Source organism: Hydra viridissima, unplaced genomic scaffold, assembly GCF_058129835.1.
Source record: "Hydra viridissima isolate aposymbiotic clone 2 unplaced genomic scaffold, HvirCarnegie_v1 scaffold_6, whole genome shotgun sequence".
NCBI classification, from domain to species: Eukaryota; Metazoa; Cnidaria; class Hydrozoa; order Anthoathecata; family Hydridae; genus Hydra; species Hydra viridissima.
The window spans coordinates 14,104,136-14,118,663 of record NW_028324305.1 but is presented as its reverse complement, the minus strand read 5'-3'; the positions used below and the strand labels follow the sequence as shown (position 1 = coordinate 14,118,663).

The following is a 14,528-nucleotide window of genomic DNA, read 5'->3' as shown; positions in this document are numbered from 1 at the left end:
CCTAGTTTCTTCAAAAATCTTTGTTTTATTTGTTTCTTTTTGAAGAAAATTTTTTACAACCCTCTCCTCTCACAAGTCTCCGACTTGCGCTCTCACAAGTCTTGGAAAAATGGTGCTTCATCGAACTCTGGTTTAAAATGAAAATTCTTTTTTCCCTAAAACAGATGACAATACCTCGTTGATATCTATCAACAGACAACTTGCTGTGTACTTTTTTAAAGAAAAGATATAAACAGGCTCTCCATTTTTATTGACTGTGATGTCATCAGAATATTATACGAAATTGATCACTCTAATCAAATTAAATGAAGAGTATAAAATGCAGAGTATAAAATGCAGGTATAAAATGCAAGGTATAAAATGCAGGGTATAAGCTAATATGCCTTTTGATAAATTCATTTCTTAAATGTTGATATGCTTGTTCAGTTAACTGCAAATCTAAGAATAATGATAGAATCTTGTCGATTGTATATTGCATAGAAGATGTTCTTTTATTAACATATTTTGTTAAAATTTGTCTATAAATACTATTCATTCTTTTATAATCTCGGTGGCACAAACTCCATTTTCTTTTAAATGATTAAATAATTTCATTCATGGAGTGGGGTTTGACTTTCTTTCTATATTGTTTAATTTAAAAACATAATTCAAAAACATGAAGTTTAAAAACATAATTCAAAAACATGTAGTTTAAAAACATGTAGCTTAAAAAAAAGCATGTTTTAAAAAAACGTAAATTTAACATATGATTTTTCAATAACCTTGTTCTTTATGTTGGTACTATTTTTCGTGAGCTCATCAAATAATACGGTTTTTTTTTAACCCAAATAAAAATATATTTAGCTTAGTGTTATTACTTCATAATTCCACTTTCAGTTTAATTTAAGGAAAAAAGTGGTCTTTATTTTGTTAATCGGAAATTTAAAAATTATTTGTAAACTGCGGTTACAAATAATAACTCAAATGAAACATTTGAATTGGTTTAGGTTTAGGGTTGGGAAAAATAAAATATGGGTTAATTTTGAAAATTAATCACTACGCATGCTCACGTGATTAATCTTCCCATCCCTTTCCTTTTCCCGTAGCTAAACGGATGAGTGGAAACTGACCCTAAGACTTTACGAAAACCTCTCGTGAGGCCAACAGGGTATTAAATTTTTTTTTTTTTATAAAAAAGATAGATTGGTTATTTATTCTATAAAACTCTTTTAGATCTATGAGATAAAGAAGATTTTTCTTGCTGACTATTTTTTCTACACTTTAATTAGTGTTTGATTGCTAAAATTTCCGATTCTATTTACAGAAAGAAAAAAGGATTTTTTTTTTTCAAAATTATATCTTTACGGAAAGACTTAAGGGAAAAACCTTAAAAGTTTTGACAAATGCAAAATTATTTTCATTCATTTTGATTTTTAGAGTTGTGCCTATTCCTGCTCCACTTTTAGGTGTAAAATTAACAGAGCTGGCATGTGCCATCAAATATATCTATAATACTTTTAATTGATATAGAGGGTTTGGTGAGTAGCCCAATGATTTCGAAGAGCAATAGGATTTCCTATAGACTTTTGGCATTCTATAGGAGTCTTACAGAATCTCTTTAACATTCAATTAGAATTTGTATAACAGTACTTATTCTCCAAGGATTACAATAATTTACAAGATTTATGTGCATATATATACAAAATTTATGCACATATGTATACACCGATCTGCTTTTTAATTTAGTTACAAGTAACTATTGTAAATTGGGTACCAAAATTACATTTAAAAAATACATAAATTATTCTTTTATGCCTTTTAGCCAACGATTTTCTTAAATGAGTATTGAAATTTCCAAGGAACCTGCATCCAAAATTTTATTAATGTGAATAAAAGTAAAATGAGTAAAAAATTGACTTTCCTATATGAAAAATAAGGAAACATTTTCATAGTAATCCATAAGTTTATAAATAAATGGTTTAAAATAGAAAAATGGTAAGTTTAGAAAAGAATATTTTGTACCTATTTTTTAATGATTTGTGCAACTCAGCCATATAATTTTAAAAGGAAGAATCATTTAATAAAACTCTTGAAAAAAAGCTTATGTAAAAAATTGTCTTCATGGATGTTATTACAGTAAAAGAATTTTAAGAAACCAGAAATACATCGAATACATCTAAAAACAACTGAACATTCTTAATATTCACCCTATAAAAGTCTTTAAGCTTTGAGTGTTTTTTATTTTATCTAAGGTGATTGTTATTTGTTTTCCTTCTCTTTAACCTTCCTTTTAACTATTGAAAAGATTTCTTAAACAAAAGAAATCCGATTATTTGCCATGATTTTGTACATTTCAGATTCCAATCATAAACTTAGCAAGAACATGAATGAAAATCCAAATGTTATATAACTTGTTTTCAGGTTATTTTTTAAAATACAAAGCTAAAAAGGATTGAAATTGAACGAATAGAAAAATATGAAGAAATAGATTAAAGGTTTGATGATATAAATATACCAGTTATATATATTCTAAACTATTTACATTTTCCTAATTATTGTAGTTATTATAAATATTAAACAGGCCAATAAAAAGATACGTTTTGAAAACTTATTTTAAAAAAATTCAATTATATCTTATGCATTTTGAGTGCTGAAACCGTGTCTGACATTAGATTTTTTGTTCCACCTACTATTCTCTCACAATATGACCTCGACTGCATTTTAAAATGGGGCAAAAAGGTTATATCAAAAAAAAAAAAGAAGATAAAAAAAAAACTTAGCTTACACTTTTGTTTAATAAGAGATTTCATTTAACTTAACACACCATGTTTTGATAGAAGTTGATAGTTACCACCATTGTCTACCTTACTTCATTTAGTTTTTCTGTATGCTCTACTATGTTAAAATGGATAAATATTTGTTTTAAAAAATGAATTTTTCACATTCTGTATAGTCAAATTTGAAAAAATGGTTGGTGATAAGACTTTTTTTATTATTATTTTTAGATACTGCAACCTCAAAACGTATGAATCTAGCAGAATCATTAAAAAAGTTTTTTTTTTTTGGCTGGCCTATGTTAACACGTATAATTACAGTTACAAATATTTTTCTATATACTTAGCAAAAAAAATTGATGATTTACCTCAAAATTATTACAAAAATTTGTAGTTTTAGCTGCAGTAATAACTTTTCAAAAAGTTTGTTTAAAAAAACCTTAAAATAAACTATTTGAAATAAAATAAACAAGTAAAAAAATGAAATAAAGTTTGGATCCTTTGATAATACTAAATATAAATTCCCCGTACTATTTTCTTATTTTTCTTATTTATATTCTTATTTCCGAACAATTTTTCTTCTGTTTTTTTTTATCACTTTCTTCATTGATTTCAAGGTGTAGATAAGCGTTTTTATTTGCAAGATTACATTTTGTTTTATTAGAAAATGAAGCAAACCCTTCAACCATAAGGCCTGCAACCATATGGTATTTCATGACGTAATTGTTTGAACTATTAATTTATTTCATTTTTATTATGAAATCAGAAAACTAGAATTTAAAATTGCATAACTTTTAAGATTAATTATCTGAAGAGCAATCTACTTAACACATTGTTACAGCATTGAAAAATTTAACAAAAAAAATATTCTTCATAAGTCATTAAGTGCACTCGTTCTAGAGGTGCTTACTCAGAGTAGTTAAAGCGATTTTTGAAAATTTACTGGCTCATCTGAAAAATGTGAAAAAAAAAAAAAAAAAGAAACTCAGCATGATTCTTTTGCTCCTTGATATTAACTTATCAAGGTTATTGAATACTGATGTTAACTTAGATGTTGAACGCCAGTTTCTTAGAAATTTTGTGATGACATAAGAAATATCGAAATAAAATTTAAATATTGAAATTAGTACTTTGTCTATTATAAATTTTGTCTCTAATTAATAGCATTTAGCTTGGATTGCTCTTAGTTTTTTTCTAAATATAAAATATAACATAGATAAGACCACAGGGGGGAGGGGGTAACAGACATGTCACATTTCGTAACTTTTGAGAAAGATGGATTTCAAAGTTTGAATTTGTCTTTTTCTTTCATAAGATGTTATATTTTTAACTGCTTTTTACTGGTTACATAGGTGATTTTTCAATTTATTTACATAGTCAGACAATATCTAATGTGGGAAGAAAAAAAGGGGGATATCACATAATAACAAAATTTGCGACATGTCGAGTTTTTTTCCTGTGGTCTTCAAATATATGTTTAACAATAGTATAAGTTAATAAAACGTATAAATTTTAAAACCAGACTTTTCCAAAATAAAAATTTTATTTTAAAACTTTATATTTTTAAATTTACATTCAAATTTAATAAAAAAAAGTTCTACTTAATATTTTTCGTAATTAGGTTTCCTTTATTTTAATGTACTAATAAATGTAAACGATAATATGAGTAAATAATAATATACAATAAACTTTAAAATTTTTGTAATAAATATTTTACTTTTGTAAAAAGTAAATATTTGTGTTGATTTTATTTTCTGTATAAAATTACTGTGTGTAGTTGCTTGATTAGTATAATGACACGATATTATTAAATAGCAATAATTTATTTTTATTATATCGTCAGTGAAACTGCAAAACCTCGTAATTGACATTTTTCACAAAGTCAATTACGAGGTTTTGCAGTTTCACTGATGATATGCCATACAAAAACTTTGAGGGAACTGAGGTGACAAATGTTACAAAAACCCACCTGTTGTATCTTAGACTGTTGTAAGATGTTGTACAATTGAACTTAATAGAAACAAACTGATTTAACATTATGGTCAAAGGAACAACACCCTTGATCAAAGGTAAAACGCACATGTTGTTGATCATCTTTTTTTTTTTTAAGTGTAAAATTGATATTTTATGGTTGAATTAGGCGAAAATCAAAAATATAATTTTTAGAAAAGATGAGAGATCAAATTAGTTTTTGAAAAGCTTAAATAACAAAAAACACACAAGAGTGAAATAACAAAGCGCCATTCCCCACAACCCAATGGTCTTATGAAATTAATTCGATATATTTAAGATATATCAAAAGTAGTGGTTCTTTACGAAAAACGGTATCTGCATTTTATCCTGACATATTTGCAATAAAACTGCGCATCAAAAGTTCATTAATAGAGCTGAAAGAAGACAAATAGCCCGTCTTCTTTTTCTAAGAAAGTCTCTCACTCGCCATCCTATATAATAGAACTTAAGGGGAAAAAAAGGAGGTCACCGCGGCCGTTATGAGACGGGAGGTTACTCAATTTCAACCGCAGAAGGCCAGCTGAAAATGCCGCGTTCGCTGGCTGTTACATCTGCCTATAGCCAATAATATAACCAATAATAAAGACAATTGAATACTTAAACAAAAACTTTACATTAGTTAAAAAAACATTACCTGATTATTGTCCTTCAGATTTTATCAATCAATTTTAGAATAGGAAAAGAGTATTATATATTTCTTAAGTATATGAAGTAAAGTTTTTGGAGTGTATTTTTGTTTTTGCAAACCAAAGTTTAGAAAATATAACTTTACCAGAATGATTTAATGAGCTAATGTTTTCTAAGATCCTAATTTAATTTTTTTAAGGGTTTTCTTTAGCATTCCTTTATAGAAATATATTTTATAAAATCAACATAATAGTTTTAACTTTATATAGAATAAATCTTATTAATTATGAAAACAGTTGTTATTACTAATGTGGTTGAGTATTTCACTTGTCTGGATTTGAAAACATAATGGACCTATTAAACAAGCGATGGTGATTGTATGAATAGCGTAAATTAGATTATAATAGCTGAGCAGCGGTATTTTATTAGCGCTGTATTAGTACGAGATTTCTCTTCTGTAAATTATGCTCCTCAAGTAAAAAGCACCATTGGCGTCATTGCATACGACATTTTAAGGTCATAACATTGCGGCATTTTGACCGTTGGCAGTAAAACGTTAAAAAAAGATTATACACTCGAAGAAATAAAGACGTCAGAGCAAAGTTTTTACAATAAAAGATTAGAGTTGGGGTGTCGGGGTGCAGCTTTTGACCTTTTTTAATGTATATGTATCAGGCGCGGATCCAGGAATTTGTAACTGTGTGGCCAAATTTTATTTTTACGGTTTAAATTTTGATAAAAGATCGATACTTTAATATTTTTTCTCAGCATTTATTGATTGAATAAAACGTCTGTAACTTACAATAAGAACCGTTGTGGCCATGGCAGGAATCTCTATAGCCAAAATTCGTAAATTACAGCAGAAAAATTAAAATTTTTTTAAAGATATTCCTTAAGTGAAAAAACCTTAAACTAACTTGGTTGCCGTTAAATTTAAACTATATGGCAATTGCCACAATGACCACCCCTTAGATCCGCGCCTGCTGTATATAGTATTATGATAAGTAATAAATGTATTTTTCATGATAGATCGTAAAATAGATTTTGAAAATAATTTACTATTGTTAAATTTTGAGTTTTGAAAATAAAAATTAGATTACGAATAACAATTTACATCTAAAGAAATTTTTAAAGACTTTCTATTCTCCCTGTTTTCGTTGAACTTTTAACAATTAATTATCCATCCGCAAATACATCCGCGAATTAATAAAAATCATATCTGTTTTCCTATCTGCTTCCATTACAAAACATTCATTTTAAAGAGAATTTTTTTTTGAAAATATTGTAAACAAAGTTATTTATTGCTAATTTTCTATTATTCTGGTAAACTTCCTTAAGGGAAATAAGAGTCTTTATGCAGCTGCTTATGCCTTCATCTGTTCGATTTAGTATACTGAATAATTATATTGCTCCTACATTTGTCTAAGGATGGATACAATAGAAAAAATAGCAAAAACTTAAATAATTAATATAATATAGATGTAATATTCAAGCCTTAGTTTATTTTTGTTACTATGGTTATTAAAGACAAAGAATTATTTTCCATAGTTGATTTTTAAAATGATTTAAAGTAGAAATTCAAATATAAGTTTATTACCAAAAAGGTATTAAAAAATACCTAATATACTTTAACTGCACATTTTACAAGATTTTTTATGAAATAAATGAAGTTCACTGGGGTAAAAATGGAGTCATATTTAAATTTTAAAAGTTCTCGCCCCTATCTAGTAGATCATCAAATGAAGCTTGTTTTGAATCAAGTTTTAAGTAAAAAAATGAACGCAACAAAAATTTAAACATGAAAGGTCTGCAACATGTGCTGACGGCAAATTAAATACAGAATAGAATTAATGTGTTTACAGAAATACTTAAGGAATCAATTATAAATCCATCAGGTTTTAACAACCAATCGCACAAATTAACAACCTAACCTTGCGGTATACCATTAAACTATTTGGTTGATTTGTATTTGAAAGTCTGTACCGCAAGGTTATATTGTCATTACTGATTCAGTGACGTAAATTTACATTATATGTAGCCGTCGGCGTTAAATTTTTAGACGGAATGACATTTTAAACCTAAATGAATATTTCTGTCCTATTAGATAATTTCAAAGAAGTCAAGAAAACGTTTTATTGTAACACACTAAGTAATATATCTTTCCATGAGGACTCTCTTGATGAGTATAGCGATTTTTAAACTATTAGTTGAGTAAAAGGTTTTATAAATTAATACTATTTCGAAAATTGAAATTTAACCCCTAATTTTTTTCTGTTAGGTTTAACCTGTTTAAATTTATGTTTAAATGTAAAAAATACCCGCACCTGCCTTAACCTACACATTTCTTCGTGTTTTTTATGCCCCTAAAACTGTACAGCTGTTTTGAGGACTGGATTTGAGTTAAGAAACTAAAGATTATTATCAATTCTAAAGCAAGATGAAAAGAATGGCGCAAATGTTTAAATATTTATTGCATATTTAAAAAAAAAAATTGCAATGGAGTTAAGGTTTTAGTTTTTTGGATTGAACTGTGATTTCTATGTTTTTTTAAAAAAGGTGTTTCCTTAAAATAGAAAAAGGATAAATACTTCAGCAAAAACTTTGCCAAATACTGCGTTAAAATTTTGCTTTAAAAAAATTTTACTATAACAAAAAATAACCCAAAGGCAATTTAAACTTCATGAATCTCTTCGATCAAATTAAACACTCTGATGGAGTTTTTTTCTAAATTTAAAAAACGATTTTCATCCTGCTAATGTCGAGGGAATTAAATTTTGAGTAGCGTTCAAATAATCTTTACACGCCTAATTCCTGACACGTCACAACAAAAACATTTCAAATTAAAACTGTTGGTCACAATAAATCTTCTACTCGACGGTTAAAAGTTGTTTTTTGTTTTAAATGCAAATAGGTGTTAATGAGTTAAATAAAACAGCATATAGAAATTCAGGAATTGTACAAAAGTTGCAACTGGCAAGGTTATGTGTACTAATTTTCATTGAAGATTTTTTTATTATTATGATTTATTGCCATAAAATTCCTACGCTGCGTATTATTAAAATCATTGGTATCTTTCAAATAATATTAGCCATTATTGCGACGTCAATCGGAATCGCTATCACCTTCAGGTTTAGTAAGGTTCATCAAGAAACAGATTCAGAATACGAGACAGCGATTGATTATGTTGACACCCCATGGACTACCAAATATTGTGCCGGCGTATGGATTGGTTTGTTGGTAAATTCGTTCCACCCTTGTCATTCATTTATCACTTGTTGTTTTGTTTTGTTTTTTGTTTTTTATTTCTTTACTGCGCCATTTTGTGTTTTTTTGTATCGGTCTTGTGTAAAATTTTGGTTTTTCCTTGTATATTGATCTTCTTAAGATTTAGCACACTTATGTCAGTTCTAGTTTTCTATAAGACAAAAATTTGTAAGAAAATTTCGATAGAAATATTCTACTAATATGCTTCTGGTTTCTATTTTCTTTTTTTGTTTAGCTGCTAGTTGCAGGTGGATTTAATTCGATATCCGACATTCGACCGGAAAAAACAAAATTTGTAAGTAGAAAATTTTATTCATGAAAAAAAATTCCTTTTTTTGCCTTTTTTTAAATTTAAGTCAATAATACAAATGAGTTTAAATTATTTAAACCTGTTTTAATCTACAATTTTGCATTTTAAACAAAGCATTAAAGTTTTGATGAGATCTGGTGATTTTATATAGAGTTTACTAATATATGAGTGGTTTAAAACCATATTGGTGCATCTCACATTTTCGTGAAAATTGAGTTAGGTGCTGAATGAATTTCTGAAAAAAAAAGAACTAATTTAGAGACAAATTGAAATAAAGCCATACTTCAAGATCTACCGCTAAATAGCTGCACTTTCCATGTATAAAAATTGAAATTTCAACAAACCTTTTTGTTTCTCTAGTTGCACTAATATGACTCGCTATGAATTTGATCCTGTAACATAAGTCAGTAAGGGTTTTATCGTCGTAAATTTTAAAAGAAAAAAAAAAGCAATAACAATTACACTGCAAAGGTCATCTTAATATTGATAAATTCAATTGAGGAAGAAAAAAAGAGATCCATTTGATTGAATTGATAAGTTAAATATTTTTAAAATGATTTATATTATGTTAAGTTTATTTTTTTAATGGTTGTTTATTTATTGGAATCTTTACTTACCCTATCTTAAAAACTATTTTAAATGTTTTAAAAAAAAAAAATTTTTTTTTAAAATAAGTTGTACGATAAAATCACTTAAAAAGATATTTCAGATATATTGTTTTTTTGTAAGAATATAAAGAAAAATAATAAAATAATAAAGTTGAAAATAAGAAAATAAAAAGTTGATCATTTCGCCAAAATTTGCTTTTGCCTACTCTTTGCCTCCATTGAAACTAAGCTCTATGTGTAACTGAAAAAGCGGTGCTGTGCTGAAGAATACCTGGTAAAATACATTGTTCTAATATGAATAGCAATGTTTTTCGCCGTTTGTCAGGCGCCCTTACAAGACATAAACGCATTGAAAGTCGTTCTATACTTTGACTCGTCAATCTTGACATCTATTGGATCATCATACTCATGCGAGCCTCTAAGGATCTACAAGTCTGGCGTAAGAATAAACGAATGAGTTAAAAAAAGCGAAGTTTTGATAATCGTTTTGAAGTAAAACGAATGAAAAAACTTTTCGTTGTGAAATAAAAAGGAGAAAGAGTTCAAAATTAATAATAAAGCAAAATGGTTACTTCTTTAATCAAAAAAATAATTTTGTTTAAAATTTTTTGCTTAAATTTAACATTTGTTTCCTACATTTTTTTCCGGATTGGGTTGACTGGGCTAATTGTCCAGAGGGGCGAGTAGGCACAATCGATTTTATTTCAGAGTATTCTGTTATAGAGCACAATCAATCAGATGAACCCTTTCTTCTTTACCAGTTCATTTGGCGCTGTTGTCTCAAGCAATTCGAGCATGCACATAATAGTTGTTGCAATTACTGTTTTTTGGTACTTTTTGAAATTCCGTTACCTTTTTACAACAACGAATGTTGTTATTATGGGTAAACTACAAAAGATTTAGGACGTGAATGGTTCGCTTGAACTTAGATCATGGTGTTATTTTCAATAGTTCAATAGTTTTTAATCGCGTGTCGGCCATTTTGTTGACAATAGGCTGTTGGAGACAATTGATACAATAATCTCAGGGATGTTTGGTTACATGTAAAATATAAGCTGGGGCGACAAGAGACCTACACAGATGGAAATCCTTTGTGTTATGTATCTGACAATTGTAATTATGATTTATAATTATAATCTTGTAGGGCATTTGTCTGAAAATTATGTCCATTTTTACTAAAATATTTTATATGTAAAGCAATACTTAAGTTACAAAAGTTGAACAGGGATTTTTCTTTTGGCTTGTTGCCAAACTTCAACAAAAAAAATTTTTACTTAAATTTTACCCTTCATGGTGTACGCTTTTCCTATTTTTATAGTATGTCCTATCTTACTCCGCCGGTTAAGGCAACTTATCCGTCGCAGGTTGGTTAAGATACAACCCTTTACTTGATCATGCATGCCAAATACTTCAAGAATGTGGCTTTAACTTTTTCAAAAATATACCAAAGTTCAAAAACTATAACTGCAACTAACTACCCACGGTCTCTCCTACAAAAGATGGCATTTGCGGTGTAACTATTACCATTTTTTTTCATAATTTACCACGCTGAAGAAAATCCTTACCAACAAGTCTTTCGAATCTAAATTATACTGTACAATACTAAAAAAAATTCATGAAAGCTAACGTCTGTTTTGTACTAATTTGACTGTGCTAATTTCAAATTTGAAGTCCGTATATGCCAATCGCCTAACCCTTTTTTTAAAAATTGTAATTTGTTTATTTGTTGATATTTTTTTCTCACAAACAGTTTTTACAAACACTAGAAGAGTTTGGTTGAGCTTTCCGTTTGTATACAGTAACAGTCTACCAGTATTTGAGGTGACCATTTCCCTTTGAAGATATTTCAATTACAGCGTCGATGCACGTCATTTACGATTCCCATATTTTTAAGTAAATGGTGATCATGTGATCTCAGAAGATAAGAGCTTCAAGAACGTTTTCCATTCCAGTACTTCAATATAAGTGGAGTAGTTTTCCCATTCCAGTACTTCAATATAAGTGGAGTAGTTTTTGAATGTGGTTTAAGTAGTTAGGAGAAGGAAGATTGTCATGGAGTTTTTAGTAAACAGTTCGGAATGCTTTTTCAGTTGTTATTTAAGGTAGTCCGTGGTCTGCTTAAGCTGATCAACATTAAGGAATATTATGTCAGGCCCCACAAAAATGTCCTCTGTAATCTTGACCTCACTCAGTGCAAGACTCAACTTAAGGTGTTGTGGTGGCATTATCACCTTTTTGGTGATACCAGAAATATCTTTGTCACCCAGTGGGCATGTTTTCCTTGTAATCAATATTTCCACTACCCAGGGACAAGGAAAGCTACAGTATTTTGTATATCCTGACTATAGTCCTGTTCTCATCAATGCCGATACAATATTGAATTTCCTTCAGGTTTTGATGAACAAAGTAAAAATATTGTTGCAATAACAAAAATCTTTTTTCATAGACAATAAATATGTTAGTTCGGCACATCACTTAAGAAAAAATCTAAGTTTGCCATTAGTGTTTAGTAACCTGCATTCTTAAAGTCAAGATGTGCTTTTAGCTCTCTTTGATAACTGTTAATCAAAGGTCTCGGATCAGGCCGTTTATTTCAAATGTCTTTATAATATGAGGTACAAATATCCCTCCGGGCTCATGGAATATTGTCCTTGTAACTGTTCCAAATATGTTATGCCTGTGTCTTTTCAAATCTGCCATAAGCACAGTCAAACTAGAGCTTGTATGACTTTTTGAAACGCTTGATATTTCTTTACCGTTTATTCACCATATATATAACAAAAGCTATCAGAATAATTCATGCTGCCTCTAGAAGCCTTTGTAATGCATAGATGTAAGCTTTACAGACACAGAATCGGCACAGTCGAATTAGTACAAAACGGTTATTGGCTTTCATGAACTTGTTTTTAATATTTGTTGCACAGTGTTATTAGTCAAAACATTACACCGAAAAAAAATTGAATTACTCCTCAGGGTAGAAAATTAATCGAGGAGATGTTTTTATAAGGAAGGTTTGTAAAAACTAAAAGCCATCATTTAAAATAACAAACTAAAAGCAAATATTTAAAATAACATGCTAAAAGTGTTTATTTAAAATAACAAACGTAACTTTAAAAAACACCTTTTTAAAAATCTTTTAACAATAGTATGGTAGTTTTTTTCTTTTTTTGAGACAATCATTGAATTTCACAATAAGTCATTTTGTTTTCAAAATCATTCTCAGTGAATTTCATTATAAGAGTATAGATAAATTTTTACTTGTTATGATTAAATTCAATGACAATGGTATTGTGAATTTCTCTCGCATTTTATTCATTCGTCGACTCTTACATCAGTTCCATTTCTTAAACTGTTTTCTTCTAAAATTGTATAAAATCTAAATATAGTTACTATCATAAATATACAAGTTTCTATATAGTTCATAAATATTTAAGTTTTGATGGAAAAATATAATACGTAATTCCCAACCGCTTCCATTTCTAGTATGTAACCGTTTATACCTCGTTTATTTTTAAAATACACATAACACTTTACAAATAGATACAATTACTATAAATAAATTTTATGTTAGATATACGCATCAATAGCATTGAATTTCGCTGTGGCAATATTTTCTATTTTACTAATTATCAATCTTGGAAAAGTGTTGACCTGGTTCAAATCATGCTCTTATACTTATCATGACGGAGAAACTATTTCAAGGCGTTACTGTTCTGAACAAGATAAACAAACTGGTGTTGAGTTCTATTGGACATTTATTATAACTCTTGTTTTAGTAATTCCATTAGCATTAATGAATAATTATTTAATTTTCGTTGTTAACTCGGTGTTGTTTGAAGGGTTTTGTACTGGGCTGTGCTTTAGAAAGATTATATACAAATACAAAGGATCAACAAATCGCACAGTAAGTACTATCCAATATATTTGAATAAAATAAAATGATAGATGTTTTGAAAATTTAATTTCTGTTAAAGTATATCCCTTGAGAGTTTAAAATGTCCTGATTCAAACCAGGCTTTGCTGTATTAGAAATACGATTTAAAAATTAAATATCACGAAGGAATATGATAAGTGACTTCATTTTGTTTCAGATCAGCATTAAAACTAAAAACACGCGTGAGTTCGACCAAGAAATGATTGAACTTCCACTGCAAGAAATTTCGCAGCACTCAAATGCTCTTTGAGGTGGACTCGCTTATTCAGTCAAATATTCTATTTTAGTAGTCATTACTTCAATTAATCATTAACAATTGAACGCCAGACGAAAAAAGTTTTTTTTTATTGTTGGACACATTCCTAATAAAGAAAACTTTCAATTTCTTTTTAAATTTTTGCTATAAATTTGTGAATTTTATTTACAGATCTGTAATTGTACCCACCAAATTTTGTCGCTATATCTCTACATAGATATATATTCATATTAGCTTTGTTATCTGATTAAAAATACCTATCAAAAAGATAAAATTGGGATCCATGATTCATCGTTATCGAATCATAATTCAATATATCTAAACTTATCGGTTCTCAGTTATTAAGTAATAATAATGCAGCCGTCTTAATGATTATAAAATGATAATTGATTTTAATGAGCGAAAAAAAAAGCGCGGAGAAGTTGAGGAAAAAACATTTTTAAACCCCCTTTCCGTGTTAAGCTGTTATACTTAAGAAATTTCCGTGTTAAGCTGTTATACTTAAGAAATTTGCAGATTTAAACTTAATTAGGATGTACAAATCGTGGGATATAGTAATATTGAAACATGTTTTAAATAGAGTCATGTTTTTAGCAATTGTTAGTATATCAGAATTTATTATTTAAAATTTTGTAAAATTTTGTAAAGAAATCTAAAAACATTCAAATATGGAACGAAAATTTAACCCACAAGTTTTTTTTCTTTAATTTTACAGTGTTCAACTTGTTGAAATAAGAAAAGCGAAAAGTTTATATTTCGTAGT

The 14,528-nt window shown here is 28.3% G+C and overlaps 1 protein-coding gene across 1 annotated transcript; it reads left to right on the top strand.

Moving 5' to 3' along the window:
• The first annotated feature begins 333 nt into the window (after positions 1-333).
• On the top strand, positions 334-13,995 carry LOC149887152 (uncharacterized). Its single transcript, XM_090091481.1, has 6 exons — positions 334-339; positions 8,329-8,371; positions 8,482-8,630; positions 8,893-8,952; positions 13,147-13,479; positions 13,667-13,995. The coding sequence occupies exons 1-6, from the start codon at positions 334-336 to the stop codon at positions 13,757-13,759; spliced, it is 684 nt and encodes a 227-aa protein (XP_089947607.1). The 3' UTR covers positions 13,760-13,995.
• The last annotated feature ends 533 nt before the right edge of the window (positions 13,996-14,528 follow it).